At 48.3% G+C, this 21,540-nt stretch overlaps 1 protein-coding gene across 1 annotated transcript in view; it reads right to left on the bottom strand.

The window, feature by feature from the left end:
* Positions 1-21,540, bottom strand: part of LOC142559339 (tyrosine-protein kinase SYK-like) — an 86,573-nt gene that overhangs the window by 35,819 nt on the left and 29,214 nt on the right. The window contains exons 7-9 of the mRNA XM_075670952.1: positions 19,600-19,878; positions 16,176-16,457; positions 3,377-3,601 (exon numbers count right to left, since the gene is read on the bottom strand). Coding sequence (XP_075527067.1) covers positions 3,377-3,601; positions 16,176-16,457; positions 19,600-19,878 — 786 coding nt within the window. The remainder of the gene's footprint in view (positions 1-3,376; positions 3,602-16,175; positions 16,458-19,599; positions 19,879-21,540) is intronic.

Here is a 21,540-nt window from a genome sequence, read left to right as displayed (position 1 = left end):
CTCGTCATCCCCAAGCCATAACCGCCTTCCCTTTCATGGAGCGTACACTAACCACTGTCCCATTCAATTTGGTTATTCAACTTGCTTAAGAAGTAGTGGTGGGCTGGTTGTTTAGTCACGATGAAAACTGGCAGCAGAATTCCAAACTAGGACGTAACACAGAATGAACAACCACAGCGCTCGTAGTTGTTCATTCTGTGTTACGTCTTTGTTTATAAGTGCGCTGCCATATTCGATCTTGATTATTCAAGCTGTGCTCCGTGCGAGTGTGGTGCGGCGTGCGAGAACGTAGTCCGTGTTTTGATGGGCTGTCCCTTTATGCACAGCAAATAAAGCGCCTCCGCTAAGACTAAGTCAGTCAGCTGTCATTCGGGACAATTGCTGGACCATGGCCGATTACTAGCCTGGTGACATGAGAGAAAAAAAGCACTGAAAGGAAGGGTATAATGAACAATATTAAGCTATCTGTGTGGGCAATGTCGCATAGTTTCATTGCCACATATGCGGACATACAACACCACGCAGCGAGCTGTGTCACTCAGTACGCATTCGCTAAACAATGTCGTATATATTATGGGACGTAGGAAGGTATTAGGCTGCTTGCATTAGGTCTCCGTAGGCATATGCCCTGGAACTTCAGTTTTAACTATTGCGCGATTGTACCACTGGTCTGATGCCAAGGAGAACGCTGGTTTTATCTATCATGTTCTTTGTTCTCTATGAAACATAAACAGTCTGATAACAGAAAGAGTCGGCTCTCCTGAAATCTTATCTGGGAGCAAAAAAATTGCCGACTAAGGAGTAGTTGACATCTATGCAATGCGAAGCGTTGCGTGAAACGTTGCAGCACGACATGGTCGTGTGAATAATGTGACTATTGTGTAGTGATTGGTTGTGTGCTCATTAGATGTTGTAGTGTTTAGATATAAAAAAGAACAAGACGTTTGTCATGACAATGTATGTGGTTGAAAGCATACTGAAACCCAGCTGGCCCAGTGCGCATACCCAGTGCACATATGCCCACTCGCCCCTGTGGCATATAACTTGCTACTGCACTATTACCGTGATCAGGGGCCCTATAACGTAAAACTATTCCAATATGTTTCTATCCCAATCTCCTGACGTCAAATTTGCGTAACCGCCAACGCAAGCACCGGGCGGTCATCCGTAGGGTTGTCTGAACCGACCAATTAAACGCTCTCCTCGTTCATAGGAGGTCACTTTTGTTTGCTTGAAAAACGAATAACATTGCCTACACTGAGCGGCTTGTCGTATCTAATTGGCTCACAATAGGCGAGGAGAACGCTCAAGTGGAGAGGGATTCGATGGGGCCGAACCACTGCACTGAAAGTCGATAACCGGATGAACAGGGTGGTGCCGGCGTCTACGATTGGTCGGCTTTCCCATACTTAGCTTGCGGTGGCTGGTCGAAAATCGCGGCGGCATGCAACGGAAACTCAAGAATGACGCTCAAACGGACCCTCAGTAAAGAAGAGTTGGCAGAATGAGGGGGTAAACGTGCCGAAAGTGCTCGAAAACGTTACACGGCCACGCAAGTAGTTTTATTATACGCAAATACACCCATGCTCTCCGGCAGGTGCGAATAGTCAGCGTCTAAGCGATCGGCGGCAGCCATCTTCTATTCCTTTCGGAACGGGGCAGCCTGCAGCTATTCCGAAGAAAATTGAGTTTTGTTCGGCATATTAATGCATCTTTATCGCGCACACGTCACTATGACGCGTTGAGTTCTTGTGGTTTTGTGACGTCGCGTGACAGGCAGGTGAAGCGGGTGCAGCCCGAAAACTTTTTGCCAATAGCCGAGGGCTAATGGCGAAAACGGGTCGAATCAGAAATAACTGTTTTTCTTTTTTCTGTCAAATCATGCATAATAAGCGTGTACACATCATATCAGATGGGGAGGTATCGCGGTTTTCGTGACGTCGGGTGACAGACAGGTGAAGTGGGGATGGTCGAAAAAAGTTTTTGACTAATCATGGAGGGCTGATAGCAGAATTGGAATAGAAAAGTTTGGAATAGTTTTATGTTATAGCGCCCCAGGCCACAAAAAGGTGGAACTGGCTTTCCCGCCAAAAAGAAGATAGACTCAGAGAAGAGTGATTATCATTAAACAAAACAATAATTGGTTAAAACAAGGGCACACGCAAACAAGGCGATCGGTTCGATGTGCTACAAAGCATGGACTTGGAACGTGTTGTGGCAATCTAAATGAAGCGAAGGTTGTTTGAGTTAGTGAGGTAGCAGCAGTAGCGGATGACGCGCGGCCTGTACCTGTTACAAGGGCAAAGGCTATATATGGTGGTTGTCGAGGGAAGAACGGTGATGAGAGATGCATGCAGAAATAAGTACGCCATGTATACAGGTGCTGATCCAGGTTTTCTGCATGGGGCGCTCTGACTTTGAGATGGTGTATAATGATGATGATGATGATGGGTTTCGTAGGTGCTGGTTGGCTCTCTTCAATAACCATTAAATCTTTCTTGTATCTCCAGAGCGAAATAACAGTAACAACTGGTAAGAAGGACTTCATGACTGTCACGTGCCGTAAGCTGGTGCTGTGGGCAAAAAATTTAAGTGAGAGAGGTCAGTACAGCCCCCCCCCCCCCTGGATCTGCACATGTCCACATATTGAAATACATTTAAGACTTATTTTCCTTGGTGCTACAGTGGCGAAGAAACTCTGAGAGATGGGCCAAGAATGGGCGCATACCCACATGCACACACCCGGTGACCCTAGTTGCCTATTAGGCCAGACAGAAGCCAGTAGCAAGTTGGCTGCGGGCAGAGGGACCAAAGTTGTCTATAATTTCGATTCGCATTCTTCTGCAACTTCATCCTGCTTGCAGTATGTGCTTGAGTTCATATGTTTGTTTCCCCTATCTAGGGTCTTCAACGTAAACTTGTGTCTATGGGTACCTTATACTGAGCCGCTCTTCCATGAACCTCTTGGGCGCTTTGAAGTCAGCTTGGGTCACTGGTAACATGCCACTGTGTATGTATTACCATTCAATGAAACTTTTTCGACGCGAACGTGGGACACGGGCCACGCGCAATGGCAACGCTAGATGGCGCACCGAGTCCAGAGGGAAGCGCGAAAGGAGCCGGGCTGCAGTACAGGCACCATACATGACGCGTTTCGGCTGTGCGAATATGGCGTGTTTCCACACATTGCTTCAGTACTGTATGCTAATCGTGTTAACTTGGACAGTCATTCTGATATGATTTCCGCCAGATTGTTATATATTCACTAATATATCCGGCGAGGGAACGACGGCTAAGGAAAAAGCTCCAGGAAGAGAGAAAGAAACCTTCTCCTTAAATTTGCTCTCATTAGCTTGGCCGAGGTTGGCAAACGTACCTCCGAGAAAAGTATGAGCGTGGGAGACGGGCTCCGGGCCTCGTCAGGAAGCGGCACCGGCTGCGGAAACGAGTCCAGGTCGGAGAGCACCAGGGCGCGCGTGGCCACGCTGGGTGAGGAGGCGCTTCGCCGACAGGGTCCGCCGGGGTTGGGCACCGACGACGAAGACAGCGGGGTTGGAGGACCGGGCGGAGGGCTCTCCAGCTCGATCAGCGGGGCCAACTGCTGCGCAGAGATTCGCCGTGTTTGAGTCACCAGACTTGCTGCCGCGCGCGATACAAAGCCGGAACTTTAAATTTTCATCGTGATTCGAGCGAACTGGTAATACTTACTCATTTAGAATGTACTGCACACTGTTTACTCTATGCAGGGGAACAACTAATTATTAGTAATAAAATACAAAAGCGCACCAAGAATTCGGCAGGGACACTTAAGACTGCTTACGTGCATTATAGTCCCGCCAGTGAAATGTGTTTGATTGATGTTTTCGATTGGGAGGCAGTGCGCTCATTTTATCACTCATGACGTGGCGCCACCACCTCCCTATTGGCTGCGCTCTCACGTGCTCAATGACGCATGCACTAGGCCACATCTTTAGTCAGCCAGATCGCTGCGACGTGACGTGTGAAATGATGCCCGCACTAAGCACACGTTTTGTCAGCCAGAACCGTGGAGCCACCGTGGCCTCAGGGTTGCGTGCTCATTTCGCACCCCGGAAGCCCGGCCTCTATTCTCACCTAGACCGAAGCGTTCCAAATTTCCTTTTCAAAGTCATTAATTTATGTGTTTACAGCAACATCCCTCAGAAATTTGACGTGATTCGGAGCTTTTTAACGTGTTTGTACTCTTTGCGTCGTCCGTCATTTTTGGTTACACCGCTTGGCCGCGACGCCAGGTCTTCGCGCAATGGGGCATCTAATGCTTTCGCATTAATAAACTTGATTGTTTGTCTAATAACAGCAATACAACAACAAAGACCTTACAATGCCGCAACAGTGGAATTTTGCCTGCGTAACAAAGAATAAAATGTCTGGGTTAATTATTACGAATCGCATACCATACGTGCATGGAAATAAAACTCTAGAAGTACCAGTTCAACCAGGGTATGAAACGGTGACACCTCCTCCAGCTGTCAGTTCTACCACTGCATTTGTGTAACAAGTGCTCTACCAATGAAGCTAATAGCAGGTCATGTGGAGTGACAGGGAATTATCAGATATCTAGAAGTGCAGGATCAGTGTATGCGCAAATGAGGTCGGCAGAAATGAGCAAGTTGGAAGAGATTTCACGGCAAACTGCCGACCACTCAGAATTGTGATGTTTAGGCAGTGTTACGACTCCCCATTCCGATGAAAGCAAAATGTGGTGTGTGTTTTTATGTTACGTCAATCACTGCACCATCGGGGAGGTTTCCTTTGTGCTTTTGATTACACGGAAACAAGGACTTCTGGCCGCTGACTGGAGATAACTTCTAAGTGATGCTACGATCGTATGAAGCCCACAGAAAATGAAGTCAAGGAAAGCAGAATTGCTAGTGCAACGCCCGCACAATGCAGAACTTGTAGGCACGTATACCACCGGTGGCAGGTTGCTTTATCGTCGAGTTCTATTTCGCTTTAATTTATCATTTTTGAGTTTCAATTAAATCTAGAAACACATTTGCCTGTGCTTTCCGCGGCTTCATATTTTGTTGACTTCATATGGTTGTGATGAGCAGAAATTGGGACCCTCATTTCCTCTGCGCATTCACACTAAGCGGAGTGCAGTGATCACGTGATGCACTGCTCATGTATTTTTCCTCAACTCTCTGGGCGCTTTCAAAATACTTCCGGTCATCCGGAAGAAAGAAGAAATAATTCGTAACCATAGAGAAAAAAAAAAACCTCGTCGACAGGATAGGCGTCCTACCTACCCACAAGGGAAAAGAATGGCTTGATCGAGTGACTCGTCGGTAGCCCCTCATCCATCAGAGGCAAGAAATTCGCATCTGTCACCTGATTCGGAGCGAACATCCCTGCTCACCAGAGGTCAGATGATCTCATAACCATAACCGCTCACCAGAGGTCATAACCTCGGGGCTGCCGTAACCTCGAGGCTAGTACGTGCGCTGAAGTTTTATTTGTTAATTTCAATAGGGGGGGGGGGCGACTTTCAAAAGACACATACAGGGCACCATACACTTCACTGTCATCTTTTGGCGCTGAGAAAGTGTTGGCTGTGCTTGTTTGAGCTTTAGCAGTCCGTGAGCTCCACGGCACGGGTTTTGCGTCACCTCGAGAGATGGTGGCATTCTGCCTGTCGCCTCCTTCAGGCGATTTCTTTCTTCTAGCTGGGCGGTGCATTCTGTCTCCTTGGTGTCTTTTGCCGCCTGTCCGACCACTTTCAGCCGGTTTTCTTCTTCTAGCTGCGCAGCATCCATATGAACCACTGCACAGTTTGGCGTGGCGTGGTGTGGTGTGGTGGTGTGTGCCATTGAGAGCACGCGCTTCACCCAGTTTAAGATTGTGGCTAGTATCATATCCAACCAATTTTGTTAGCCGGCTGCCATTTCATGCTTACATCTACTCTCGATTACGGGAAAGCGAGCAATCTTTTGAAAAGTGTCTCATCCTTGCCCGACCGCCTCGTCTCCTGTCGCCGATGGCCCATCACCCTCGGACATCTACCACATCGTAGCGTCGGATGTCAAGCGCCAAGTTCGAGAATCCAACGCAGTGACAGCTGGCTGGCAGTACAAGGAACAGAAGGCGAGAAAGGTTAGACACGAAGCAGGCGCTATCTCAAAGCACCGGTAGAAAACAATAATGCTTTATTCAAGATACATTTAGGAGACAGAAAAAGTGGCACTATCCACTCTGAAGGCGAAATATTGATGCCAAAGCAAGTTTAGCGTTGCGTTTGAGCGCCTCACGTGGTGTTCTAAGAGCGCGCGCAGACGACTTGGCGCGGCGCAGGACTCGATACCAACTGCTGCGGTGCAGCGGGAACAGTGCCCCGACAGATGCCAGGCTTGTCACAGCGCTGCCGCTATGATAAACGCCGGCAGCGACTTTACAGGAGTCGCAGCTCGGTTGTGCACAAGGTAAGACCGACGGAAGAGCGCCGGCATTCGCCCATCGTCCAATAAGATTACTCAAATTAAGCTGCGGGGTTTTCGCACGCCAACAAGCACGATATGATTGTAGGGGATGCCGTAGTGGGGAGCTCAGGGTTTTGACCACCTGTTTTCACTAAAACGTAACCATGGAGTGCTCGTTACATGAGCATTTCTGCATTCCGCATCCATCTTAATGAGGCCGCCAGGGACGGCATCGTTCCCGAGTTTGGCAGCGCAACGCCATTGCCACTGGGTTACCGCACCGGCTGTCCAACGAAGTTTTAGTTGGCTTTTACTTTCCTTCGCGCTGTCATCAGCGTATGGGCCGCAGTGCGGTATACACACAGTTGTTCAGCAGGAACCTAATGCGTGTCATAACGTTCATGCCAGCAATAGAATCCAGAACGCTGGCAAGGCTTCAAGCAGAGCTTGTTGTGCGGAGCGTGACCATTGGCTCCATTTTTCTTATCTTATATTCCACTTTACCCCTCTCCATGTGTATGGTAGGCAACCGGGCAAGTCGTTGGTTAACCTCGCTACTTTTGCCTTTTCGTTTCTCTCCCTCCCTCTGGCTGTAGTTGGCTTCGCCGCTAGTGCCGCCAAACGCACCGCACGTATCTCGAGACCTCAGCAGGACGCACATGTGTCGCCGATAGCGCCTCCAGCGTCTCTATGACTGCTGTTGCAATAACTATTCGAAATGCATTATAATGAGAAACAGCTGCGGGCTTTGACACTAACATTGCAGCATGGGCAAAGACACTGAACCAACGAGCTATCATTGCTGACAGAGCTGATTTATTTGCGACTCTCATGCAGGGCTCTTTCTTTTCAGCAGCAACGTTAGCACAGTGTTCTTATAAAACATTTACAAAACACTAATCCGAACAACAAGCGTATAATTATGACAAGCAACTCTTAAACTTTATATCACAAGAGGCAATGAACCTTATTTTAAACTAATAGAGGAAAGCAATTTCAGTTTAATGCTCAACCTTCCGGGCATTGGTGTTGCAACTGGTTATTTAAGGAAGTAGTGGTGACAGAAAAGGGAAAGTAGCGCAGAAGCTCACCACTGGGGAATTGCCACATACGGCGTAGCACTCATCGCAATCATTATTTATGAAGCGTATACTATGCTCTTGAAACCGAGATTGCCGTATTAAACGCGAAGCATTTCTTAGCGAACATTCGCGACTTTTACAGTATCGATCTATCTAGCCCCCTACGTCTTGGTGTTCTCATGATCGTTTCGTTAATTTCGTGCGTACCGAAATTGGCATAGTATGACTAAAGTGTATGACGAACATAAATGATGGGTCATGAAACGAATGTCATGACATGCGTGTCATGTTTGTCTGGGAACAGCCGCCTACGTCTTGGGGCTCTCATGGTCGTTTCGTTAACTTGGTATCTACCAAAACTGGCATAGTATGCTAAGAATGGATGACGAACACAAATAGTAGGTCATGGCACGAGTGTCATGACATGCGTGTCATGACATGAAGCGCTGTTCCCGCATTCTCGCTTCGCGAACGAATACAAAAAAAGCTGATATCATCTTTTATATACGCAGAATTCCGACTCGATGATCGGCCGCGTGTTTCTGCCGGCTTTGGGGCGCGATGAGCATAATAGCGCCTGCGCCCACCTCTGAGCCTTTGGCGCCGGCTTAGAAGATTATCAAGCATGCACACTGGCGGCACTGTAGCTTGCAATACTTTTTCGAACCTTCAGAGCAGCGTTCGCCCGTGCGCTCTGTCGTTCTTCTTACGTCATAGCTGATACGCGCCACGAATTCACATGGTAAAGACGGTGCGGATTACTTAGGCTACTGAGGCTTTACTGGAAGTTAGGATGTTGGCATTCGATCGTACATGTGTCATTTACAACCATTCGCAAGAAAATCTTGTGACAATCGCTTGACAAATGTTGCGTACCTAATTGCAGTGCCCGCGATATATTCGGAGTCGTCATGGCACAGCGTTACCGCTCGTTCAGATACTTGTAAACAAAAAATAGCTATCAAAACAGAAAAAAAAACTACCGTCACTGAATTTGCATAACCATCCGTGTAGAAAAGATATGCTGTGCACGAAGTTACTCGGAGCTAGAAAGCCAACGCGAACGCTTAAAGCCCACCGCCTTGCCATGTGTGCGTTCACTCTGCGAAAGGTCGTCTGCTACGCTCGAGTGGTGTAGGCGGCGCCACAGGCGAGGAGACAGCATGAAAGAGAAAAACGAAGAGGAGTGAAGGCGGAGGAGGAGAGTGTGCTATTCTATTCTATGCTATGATTACTTCTGCACCAGTAAATTACCGTTCTACAACACCGAAAACACCACTCTTGCAACGATAAGGCGTTTGGTAAGCCAGAAAAAGCGCAAGAACGAAATACGGGTGGCGACGCCTACTGAAGTTCCCGCACCTGGGAGCTGTGACGTCTTGGATTTTGATGGCATCTTCTAAGGCCTACTAATTCTATATAGCGGTACAGATTGACTACAATGTGTTCTAAGGGAACCAAATATTAAACACGGCAAGTTTCGGGAACCTTTATTCAGCCAACGCGGCATAAATGCGAAAACATACTTTGGAATCCCTGACGTCATGCTGACGTACCGGCGCTAGGGTTTCGGCGCGAAATTCAAATACTGATACTTGGACCTTCATTTTATCATCTAATAACCAAACTATTTTTTTTCAATGACTGACTGCAGAGTTCTCAAACAATGCTTCATTAGTCTAAACTGATTTATTGTTTCACTTTAGTGTCCCTTTAAGGGACTTTAGACCTCCTGGGTTACCTGTGCGCCGTAGCGGACGTTTTCCGAACCGTCGTTAGCCGACAGGGTACGAAATTTTGCATTGGCTCTCACTAAGCCCTTTTTCATGACTGGACACGGTTAATATACTTGCCCTAAATGTGCAGGGTTTCACAAAACCCGACAGAGAGAAGTGATCCACTTTGCGAGAGAAAAATTTGTTGATTTGTTGTTCCTGCAGGAGATGAATTTTTTCTCGCTATCTGATGTCACGAATTTTCAGAAGCGCTTTAGCTTCCCGACTTGTTTTTCCTTATCATCTTCGCGTAGCCGGGGGATCGGTCCAGTCATTCTGCATCCCGGCCACTTTACTGCGGTGTTTGACACCGTTGACTGTGACGGCCGCCTCCTAGTCTCAAGGTGTTCAGTTGCGGGCTTGCACATGCGCGTAGTGTGTTATACGCCCCTACGCGGAAAAGATATACGAACACATTCCTTCGCCCGCTGAAGCCTGATCTGTTGGATGACCATTCTCTGCGGCGATTTCAACAGTGTTCTAGACAGTATGTTCAGTGACCAGGGGTGGTATTCTGTGAGAGTCCACCCAGTGGACTGTCTATTTCGGGCACTGCTGATTGGATGCAGCTCTATGAGAGAGGAGGACACGAGCGACCCTAGCCAATCAGCAGCGGCCGAAATGGACAGTTCACTAGGTGGACTCCTACAGAATATCACCCCAGGTCAATGCAGGCCGGTGGACAACGCGCGTCAGCTGTCCCGCATACTTCATGACTTTAATATACATGACTCTTTGGTGCTTAATAACGGCGTAGCGTTTGCTACAACTTGGCAACGATGAGGATCCGCAACGAGACTAGATAGATTTTACGGGAGTAAGGATTCAATACATGCAGCTGCAGCGGTCACAGTTAGTTCTTTTCCTGCAGACGCGGGTCACATTTCGGATCATTACCCCATGAGGTTACTTGACACTCGTTTTGAAGGCGAGCATCACTGGAGGTTAGATCGGGCAGTATTGAGGGACCAAGAAGCCAAGGTCATCTTTCGAGCGAAGATTTCCACTACAATGGCAAACAGTAACCACCCCCCTCTAGAGTGGGATCACTTAAGATCAGTGTGGCAACACTGGGTTAGGAAAACGGGCCGGAATCTCAAAGTAAGACTCGCATGCGAGCTAAATGAAAAGCTTTGAAGAATCAGGATAGTATTCATATAGTATAGTATAGTATAGTATAGTATAGTATAGTATAGTATAGTATAGTATAGTATAGTATAGTATAGTATAGGATAGTATAGTATATCAGATAATTTCGCGAAAAACTTCGGGCAAGGAATGATCGTGTGTGGCTGAGATCAACTCAGAAAGGTAATTCGTACGGGCAGAAGGGCCTACTTCGAGATAAACCACGATTGACTCGGGGTTCGCGGCGCGCACAGGACGAAGCCGGTGGATTCGCGACATTAATGTTCCTTTTGAAAATTTTCCGCCTTCGAAAACACTTCTGCCGTTGAGAGAGTATTCTTCGACTACTTCTCGAACCTCTTTTCAGAAAGCGAGAATTCTGACTCAGATTTACCGGGAAGGATGTAAGAGACTCTCTATCCTAAGGCTCCGATGTTACCAACTTCTGTTAGCGAAGGTCTCCTAATGCCCACTACAATTGTAGAAGTGCATTCTGGGTTAGGCGTGATGAAAGTGGGGTAGGCTCCCGGTCACGATGGTCTACCAACCAAATTCAACAAAGAATTTTGGCACCATTCAGGCCTAGGTTTGGTAGCAACGTTCAGAAAATGTTGAACACTGAATTGCTCCCGAAATCCTTTGCACAAGGTCGGCTCATTCTACTTCCCAAATACGGCAAATATCGCCGTGACCATTGTCCTTTGAGTCTGATCACGGTGTTGAACTCGGATATTACAAGGCATTGGTCACAGTATTAGCGGTGGGTGGACAGCGGGGCTTGCTTCGGTATTGGAAATAAAGCGTCGCCATGACACTGGTAGCCAAAGGAGAATTCGATAGCTTTTGCATATGTGGCTCTATCTTTTCAACCTACATGGCAATAAAGTGATGCAATGATGCATCGAAATGAAATGTGCTTTCTTCTATTTTGTTTTTCGACGAGTTATATCTTTATTTAGTAGCTTTACTTGTGGCGCCAACGGGCGGAACTTTCGCTCTTATCGCTTCGGCTGCGATTCTGTTCGTCTGCTCCTGCCACATTCTATGCACGTGCACGTTTTATCGTATGCTCTGCAGTTAAAAATTTTCTTTCTGTGCAGGCGAACGTTCCGGCAAAAGTAGGAAAAAGTGAAGAAAGGACAAGCGGTACTGCGTGGTGTGTGGTGTGGCGACTCCGGAAGGGACAGCAGGGCGAAATTTTCCCGCTTCATAACGGAAGAGAGGTAAGCCCGCTTTCTCTGCAGTCATTTTGAAGAAACAAGCTCTATCCTTATGAAAACAGCTATATGACGAGAGGAAAGATCTTCCGCGGTTGTTTTCAAATGAATATCTTTCTTTTCTCGGGTGGGGGGCGGGAGTGTTCTGGCGCAGGCGCCTTTTGCTGCTGTGTTGCATGAAACTGAAGCTACTTGTTGACTGAAGCACATGAGTCGATTGATGCTAGCTGAAGCGCAGACAGAAATCTTGCTTCGCTATATGTTAGCAGTTGCTGTTCATTTTTTTTCCACGAGTGTGGCAGCGACATTTCCTCTCACTTACGCAGCGCAAGCGCTCAGTTGAAACAGCATGCTCGCGTCGCAAAGGAAGAAGGTCGCGCGCACGCTCACACTAACTGAACCGACCAAAGTGGGCTGCCGGCGCCGAACATGCTCGCTTGTCGCAATGTCGCCGTTCCCGCCGGGTCTGACGACGCCTGACCCTTCTCAGCTCACCTTCGCGAGGAGGGTCAGGCATCGCTAGACCCTACGGCGCCGCGGTGAAAGCTAAAGCTCCGATCGCATTGCGCACAACGCTTGGCGCTCGCCAGCGATCGCTTCCCACGCTTCCCTCCCAAACTGCCTCCGTCGTGTCGCAGAGGCGCGAAATTTGGGCACACAATTTCAGGAGCGAGACGAGAAGCACCGGGCAGTGAGGGCGGTGGAAGTGGCTGGACGGCCGAGTCGGAGCGTCTTCGCTGCTGCGACGGCTACGGACTGGAGCTACAGGCGCGTACGTAAAGCTCGTGTGTGTGCGCGCGTGCGTTTGTGTCAATGAATAGGGAAGTTCAACGTATAAGTGCGAGCGTTGTGCTGCCATTAACGCGGCGGTCGCACAGTTCCGTGATGGGTCCGTTTCTCCCGATACAGTCGTTCAGGCTATGGGGCGCGCCACTTGGATGAAGTTTTTACGTCGCCGCCGGCGCAACGATTGTAGCGATACCTATTTTCCAGTTCACCATGTAGTCAAAAAAAAGATAATCGGAACACTTATTTTTTGCTGAAGGCTCACTCGCACTCGACTCATCAGAATTCTACACAGCCAGCCTCAAACTAGCGGCTCAGTGTAAGATTGAGTGAGTCTGGGTGAGTCGACTCATAAGTGAGTTTGGTTACCTATGCCATAAGCACTTTCCATTCCCCTTCGAGCTCAGCGCTTTCATTCGCAAGCTCGCGGTGACAATAAATCCAAATGAGGATAAGACGCCCTTTTCAGAATTCCTATCTCGAGATAATATCGATCGGACGGCTTGTGTGGCCAGTTTCCCTGTGAAAAATTTTCTCCGGTGGCAATTGGGATGGTAACGAGTGGGCTCGTTCCCGCACCAACTATATCCTGATGGCAGATACTGTTTCGTTTCGCTAAGCTTCCGGAAACACGTGCAGGATTCAAAGGACACAAATGACTGGCGTAGACATGTATTTTAATGCAAATAATTAATACAAGAACATAAGCCAGGCGCGGCTGCCAGGAGTCAGAATGCTTTAAAATCCTTCAGAGCTGCCAGCCTTCACTGCACAGCGACCTATGGCGGCGACAGCTGACTACACACACTGGCTTTAGCGTTCAAACGGGATTCTTGTAACACAGAAAGCAGCCCTGCTTCGGTTTGTCCGCAGCTCATCCATGTCTGTGCGCGATGAAATAATAAGACGATCTTTCACGGGATGAGGACCACAGAATGCATTAGCGACCACAATTAGCCCAATTTCAATTCCAGATAGCTCTTGAGCAAAGAAGGATGCCAGAATACCCCTATTCCCCCCACATCAGGATATCTTACGCTGCGAAGGAGCGGACATGAATAACATAACGCAATACTAAGACAGACCAAAAGGTATATCCTTACAATGATCTAATTTTGGAAACCTTAGCCAAAATAAGTGCATTTGGAACATTTGGAAGCTGCTCATTTCCTTTCGCTGTGAAAATGTTTCGCAAGAGATGAAAAAAAGTCAATGCGCACTCGGAGATCTCGCGCGCTCTGCCTTGTACTGCGGCCTCCACTGGCGCCTTGGGTGGATGGATGTTATGAGCATACCTTTTGGGACGGGACGGTGGGTTGCGCCATCAATCTCTTATTTTATTGCCTAATGTCCTACTTATATTAAAGATGAAAAAATAAAAGCAAGAAAATTTCGGATCACACCCCACCTAAAATTCGGCCTGGACGGACGGACGGTCGGACGGACGGAAGGACGGACGGACGGATGGATGGATGGATGGATGGATGGATGTTATGTGCGTCCCCTTTGGAACGGGGCGGCGGGTTGCGCCACCAAGCTCTTGCTGTTATACTGCCTAATGTCCTACCTAGGTTAAACAATAAAAAAAAGAAAAAAAACACTATGAACTTCCACATCCAAATTTTTTGATCCGCTATTGCGAACTGTGCTTTTGCACGTCACCGTTTTTTGTTCTTTCCCTACTTTTATTCCATCAATCCTCCGATCGCCTCTTACTGATGCCTATTGCGGACATGTTTGCTTTTCCACTGCACCCGCTCAAACCAAGGGCTTCAAGGAGGCCAGTGATGCGAAAATTGACCGCTGGGTAGACGTCTTCACATTCTAATAAAACATGCTCCTTAGTTTCCCTAGCTCAACCGCAGCAAGCACATGCTTCTTCTTCCTTCTTATATCTCACTTTATAGGTGCGTGTTCTCAGGCATCCCAATCTCGCTTCGAAAAGTAAAAGTAATCAGCTTCCCATTGAGTAATTATAAATTGTTTCTTTCCTGATTTCGTTTTTTCCTCTAAAGTAGTTGCTCATGGCTGGTTTCTTTTCCATTGCAGCCACCCATGAGATTATTTCAGCCTCTCTGACTTTCCGCTTGTCCTTCTTTGTTGCTGTGTTGCCCACCCTACAGGCTGCATACTTGCTGGTAAGCTTCCTAGTTGTTTTCCTCCACTGTGAAGCAATGTTTTTCCTGTACAGATACCTAAACACTCTCCCAGCCCATGTACTTTCTTCCATATACCCTCAGCGGTTCTTCATACTCAATTTTACTGCGAGCTTCCATCACTTCAAATCTAGTCCAGCCCATATCACCCTGCACAGCTTCATTTGTAGTCTTTCCGTGAGCGCCCGATGCGAGGCGACCCACTGACCTTTGGTTCCCGTCGAGCCCTGATTGTACCCCTGATTTAAGGCAAACAACCGCAGGACAACCAAAAGTAAGTCCTGGAACCATTACACCTTTCCACATACCTCATAGCATCTCGTACCTATTGTATCCCCATAGAGCTCTGTGCTTCATTATGGCTGAATTTCTCTTTCCATTCACTGTTGCTGTTTTTTTCCTGTGTTTCCATATATCTATTGTCTTCGTTTATCCATATGCAAAGGTATTTATATTCTTTTACCCGAGGTATTTCCTGGCCCTGTATCGCCGCTGTCTGTTCACTGTTTTTGTTGAATACCATAACGCCTGATTTTCTAACACTAAATTTCAAACCTAAATTGTTGCCTTCGTGTCCACAGATATTAGCCAGACGTTGCAAATCACTTTGCTTATAAGCTAGCAACACAATGTCATCCGCATAAAATAAACCTGGGAGCATCTGCTTCATTGCTGTACCCGCCTGTTTGTATGAGAGATTAAACCCGATATTACTTCCTTCTAGCGCCCGCTCTATCCTCACCATGTACATCATAAACAGCAGCGTTGATAAAGGGCACCCCTGCCTCAGTACCTTGTTGATATGAACTTTCTTCGCACTCCTCATCCCTTCCCATTCAACGCAAACGGTATTTTCTAGGTGAATCTCTACACATCGGCTAACAGAGCCCTCTGGTGAGCGTGGCGAACGGGATGGCCGGAGCAAAGTCTGCGAGCGCATGCAAATCTCGGAGGCCATGGCTTGACCCTGCCTTATATTATAGGGTTTATGTCTGCTTCTCCTCCCTACCTTATTGTTATGGGTGTATGTCAGCTTGCCTCTGCCTTATTTTCTCAGGTCTACGTCTGATATCAGCTGTCTTTGCTTCTCGCGTGGACGTCTGACACTAATCTCCCTTCCTTATTTTGTCTGGTGCACGTTGGCTGCAATATGCTTCATTTTCGGGAGTTTACGTAAGCATGACCCTTGATTTATTTTCTTGGCTTGTGCCCGCTTAATCTCCGTTCATTAGTTTTTCGGGTGCACGTCTACTTGACCTCCCGCCTTATGTTCTCCTGTGCACGTCTGCTCGACATTCTTTCCTCATTATCTCGGGGGTGCGTCTGCCTAATGTTCTTTCCTGAATTTCTCGGGTGTACGTACACCTGCTTAATCTCCTGTATTTTCTTGGACGTAAGTCCGCTTGACCTCCCTGCCTTATTTTCTCTGGCGTACGTTCGCTATACCCTGCCTCATTTTCTCGAGTGTAGGTCTGCATGACCTCCCTTCCCCGTGCTTTACTTCCCTGTGCGTATGCCCGACCCAGCCTTTATAAACTCTGCACTGCATTTCCCGGCCTCTCCTTCTGTCACTCACCTCTTCTTGGGCGGGCTTCTCTTCGGCGAGGGGGGCCTCGTCCGCGGCGGGGGCCGCCGGTCCGGACTCGGCGGACGCAGCAGCGGCGGCAGCTCGCCGCAGCAGCGCCTGCCGGTTCGCGTAGACCGGGTCCTCCTGGTAGTCCCTGCGCGCCAGCGAGTGTCGGGGCGCCGGCACGGGACGCTCGCAAGAGTACTCGGACGGCACCGAGGGCACCCGACGCGGGAGGGTCTGCTCCATCTCCGGCAGTCGCTTGCCGCCCGAGCTCTTGCGGCGAAGAGTCTGCGCAAGTATAACGTCCACGCGCTGAGGTTACTACTACTAACACGGGGTCGCAGAGTGGGGCCGCAACTTGGAGGCTGATAAAATAAAAATTCGCAGTTCCGCCAGCAAGGCCAAGCACCTATTGTGGCAATAATTTAGTTGATAGCTGTACGAAGTGAGGATAGTAGTTTTATCAGCCGTATAAACTTGTAAACAATCGCTTACTAAATTAGCAATGAAAGACTATGTAAGCATGGCTCAATGAGGACGTAGAAAGAAACAGACAGATTCAGCGCTGTCTTTGTGTGTCTGCTCCTTTCTACGTCCTTATTCAGTCGCGCTTACACATTGTATCATGGATTCAAACTGACTAGCCTGTCAACAGGTTTAAGTAAATTAACCAGCACGGTGTCATGCGCGCACAGGTAAATACGAACACACCTCTCGATGACCACGGCAACTCGCTGTTAGAATTCTGGAGTGAGGAATCGCGGCAGCAGCGAGCGAATTGATCTTCATGCATCTCTCGCTTGAACGCGAACAAAACGTCGAGAGCACAGCGCATACGAAGTTACTGGCATTACGCGCACTCTGCAAACATTACCGATGGCTTTGAAGATGAGGCCCGCACGGGCGCGCACTTTAGCCACGTCGCAGACCACTTTCAAGACACGAGCGCCGGCAACGCGTCCCTAAGGCTCCCGTCAAAGGCGTCTACTATGGCGTCCGCGATTTGCGTGACCAACTCCGTAGTAGACGCCGCAGTTGTGTCCACTCTGTACGGACCGGCGGGCGAAGAGGACATCGAGGAACCGTAGCAGCCGCCGGAGAAGAACGCCCCTCCTCCCTCGCCTCACCCCCCTGTCTCGCGCGCCACAGCAGAGGGCACGCATGCGGGCCGCGTTCCTCGTTGGCGAACGCGAGATTTAACCGCGTTCGCCAGCTCACCAACACATGGCGACGGCAGAAATGCACCTGGAGGGTCCATCTAATTGCTATCGCAATAAGATGCGCGCGACAGACGGAGTTCGGCGTAACAATTACAGGTGTATGAACTGGAGAGCGAATGGCGGTAGCCGATATCCTGGTTGAGATAGCATGATTAGGAAAACAGATATCTTTGCACTTGCAGCGACCTTGTACAGCGACGACAAGCATAGTTAATTCTACATTCTAGCGTTCGCTTACGGTAAATCAAAGTTACCAAGGGTGAGTTCAACGTCTAACGAAGAATGTACCGTCATGTTTCATCGCGGAATCGTTGCACAACTCTGTGCAAGAAACCAAAGAACTAACGAACGAAAAAAAAGGAAAGGAGTCGTAGGCAGAGGAAGTGAATAAACAAGAAGGGAGCTTGGCGGGCGTTGTAATGCGTGGGGCAGATAAAGTTAATGCACTGGTGCCAAGAGAAGCGCAGCGAAGCGAAGACGACAGAGAGCTAGGCGGTGGGTTGGAACTACAAAACCTGTAAGCTTAAGATGGGGTCAGCTGGCGCAAGACGGGGGCAAATGGACATCGCTGGGAGAGGCCGTCGTCCTGCAATCGACCTAATAGCCTGGTGATCATGAAGATAATGAAGATGATGCTGATGGTAATTCCGATTTCCAACTTTAAATTGCTACGTGGAAACAAAATCAGATATTCATCGTTCACTTTAGCTCGTATATCCGCGTTTTTGTTCTCTGTTCATCGGAATTTTTGGTGTACCTTTGTATTTTTTTGCTTTCTGCCTGCCTAAGATAAGTTTGTAATGCGGTCGTTACACTAACGCAAGTAGGCTCTCTACCACTGTAAACCCGAGGTATAGGGGGAGGCGGGCGGCCATTCCGTCAAGCTTCTGAATGTGGCAGCTGGTATGCGGCTGCTAGCTCCTTCATTTGATAAAAGAAAATGAACTTGAATTCATGCGGCTGAAGACGTCTCGATAGGTTACGGACGTTACCGAAAAAAAAGCAGCACTTATATTTTTACACGCACGCTCGCTGTCTGCAGCCAACATCGGAAGAAATTGTGAATTCTTAAAATTTCTTGTTAACTTAGCTGAAATGAGATAGGGTGCAAACGAAGAAAACGCATGTCAAACCCCTCTTGCTCTTCTGGCTGTTTGCTTAGCGAGGACCTCGCGTACGGCTACCTCTAGTCTCGCGTAGGATACGTTGGTTTACTAATGAGTTGCCGGCTCCCAAAGTTCACGTTGTATGTGAACATCCGTCGTTATGGCCGTGCACACACACAGACGAGAAAGTGGGCGAGGAGACAGCCGTCGCCGTATAGCGCACCTGATAGAGCATCGCGTGGGATCTGCTCCCACCTGAGGCAAATTGTGTTCACTGATTCGTAGAAAAGATACTATACGACAAGCCGCGAAGTTCCTTCTGTACAAACCAGAAGAAATGGCACATTTAGGGAAGGCAGGTGGGCTATACTTGGTGCTTATTACAGACTTGAGACAGTGAGAAGCATGCAAGACAGAACGCTAGTGTCGTTCGTTCTGGAGTTATGTCGTGTGTGCTTTTTGCTGCCGTCCGATGTCTTTTTCGCGCTCGGTAATGATGCAGTAGGAGTCATTTGTATACCTGGCCATGCGGGACTGCTAGAAAACAAACGGCTCGCCTTATATAAATTAGAATAGGTTCCCAGCATCTCTGCCCTAATTTCATATGGACGCGCGGAATGATCACCATTACAGGTGCCCTACAGAAAAAGGGGAAGGGTTTTTCCGCAACTACACTCAAACTGAACACGTCAGCAGAACACTATGAGAGGACAAGCCCAAACAGAGCAGACTACTGACACCAGCACGCATACACCTGCTCCCCATACTACTGATCTAGGGACCCCTACTCCCCCCTCCCCGTCCCTCTTTTTTCTCAGCGGTGCCGCGGATACCACACACATTAATAACTATGTCCACCACTTCCACACCTACTTCACTCTCTTCTTGCACAACCACGGCTGAATGGCTGCCTCAAGTCCCCGTCTATCTGGACCAACCTCACCTGTCGGAATTAATCAGAGCAGCAGTTCAGAATAACGCCAGCAAAGTCGAGGAGTGCTTAATTTAACCCAGTTTTTTTAATTAATAAATTGTCGTCTTGCTCATTAACGGAGGCCACCACAGCTTCGCCCGCAGCCCACTCCCGGGCTTCGCAAAACTCGCCTTTCGGTCTCCGTCTCCCGAGAACAGGTAGCTGATGAATCCCGGTAGCAGGTGGTCGAAGCTGGAAGCCTTGTGCAGCCGGCTGCCCGTGGCCGATCTCCGGCCCCCGCCCGACGATGTGTGCGCGCCCGACGAGGAGTGGTGGCAGCCGATGGTGGCCGCGGTGGAGGCCGCCGGCAAGTGGTGGTGGTGGTGCTGTTGCTGCGGGGGCGGCGACGAGCAGGAGAGCCGTGAAGGTGCCCGAAGCCGAGGCATGGTCCGTGACCGCTCCATGGCCTGCTGCTGGAACAGGGCGGTAAGGGTTCAGGCTTTCCCCGGTCCAGCAGACAGTCAGCACCGGTGCCAAACGGTTTTGGGCACTTAACAGCGCTGCTCTGCTTCGCGAGTCTGCCGCACTGTGTGACTCTCTATTGAATGCACCGAACTATAAAAATTACTGTTAATTTATCCCTGTTCTGCAATCTACAATTTATTTAATTTCCTTTTTCCGTTTTTGGTCGGCGTACGTTAGAGAACCAATCGCATTGATGGTTAACTCTCTTGTTCACATAATTTTTACCACTTTTTCTCGGCCTCTAAATGTTCGCGAACTAAGAAAGTAATTGGAGTTGGGACCTTACTCGGTGCCCAAGGTTCAAGAAGATTCGACAAGAAAATGAATCTTCTGGAAGAGTTGGAAAAATTTTCTGCGCATCCCACGCAATGTGGGAATCAGTTTAAGCGATGCTTTCAGCAGGATTGGCAGGCGAGGCCTCGGTAAGCATTTAGTCATCTTCGTGATACAGAGATAGCATTCTTAAGACTTAGTCACGCTAATTCACTTGCGGAAAGGAGAATGTTGGCATCCAAAGCTCGTCATACCAGCTCCTGCGAATTTTCGATCTCGCTGATGTAGAGAAACGCTCACATGTGATATTTGAAACTTTGTTATCTGCATGATACCGTAGTAACTTTTGAAACAGTATGAATAGCTAGCGTTGAACTGCTGAACGGCGGCCGTTATCCCGGACTTCACTTTTTCGACGGACTGTTCGCAGCAACGCGAGGATGACCGTGGCGAAGATGATAAGCGTCTGTCCGCTACGCTTGTCTGCAAATGCTCAGTATCATCCACATAAAGAAATTTTAGTTTTCGTAAATTGCACATATCACGTGCATTCGATTTAGAGAACACTAGTGCTGCCAAACTGCGGGGGAAGATGAATCAGTCCCTATCTTTCTAGTTTAGAAAATCTTGTGGTACCCTGTCATTTGTCCTAGAAGGTGCACAAGCAAATGCATCGAATATTTGCCAACAAATCAGCAGTTGAAACACTCAGAAATCAATTACTCGGTACTGAAGGTCTGAGTGACTCTCCCTGGCTCACGTCATTACGTCGAGCACCGACCTACTTATTGCCTGCCGCACTATTGTGCGTCAAACAATGTGTGTGCAATTAACGAGAGACACAATTTACTGTGCAGTTAATGAAAACATTTTGCGTGCACTGTGGGAAAGCTGCCATCCTCTATGGCGTAGCCCGCTGTCAATATTTGTATGTGCATGCCCGTTTACCTAGGAACACATTGAAACTTCACACGCTTTGTGAACATTTTGTCTCGTTGTATAGTTTGCACCGCCCCCAATGCTCCCGTTTTGTATCTTCATAATAGCACTGTTTGCCTAAGACCACCTCTTCACCTGAGTTGCCATTATTAGCTCTCTTCATCCTTAATTACTGAACTTGTGACGCTTCGTCTTACCCTTCATTAGTCTTTACTGCTACGTGAAAATAAGGAACAGTCATTTATTCTATGAGAAAATTGGCAAGGCGATGCAGCTTAGTTATTGGTTTAATTGGTGATTCATCAAGCTTTAGCTTATCAATCATCAATCCTTTAGCTTATTTTCTCTGCATTTCAGTTAAACAAAGCAAATAACCTCGCTAATGCTTTCTCTGG

Source organism: Dermacentor variabilis, chromosome 10 (assembly GCF_050947875.1).
Source record: "Dermacentor variabilis isolate Ectoservices chromosome 10, ASM5094787v1, whole genome shotgun sequence".
In the NCBI taxonomy this organism is placed as follows: domain Eukaryota; kingdom Metazoa; phylum Arthropoda; class Arachnida; order Ixodida; family Ixodidae; genus Dermacentor; species Dermacentor variabilis.
Note: the sequence above shows the minus strand (reverse complement) of the source record. Positions and strands in the feature narration are given on the sequence as shown.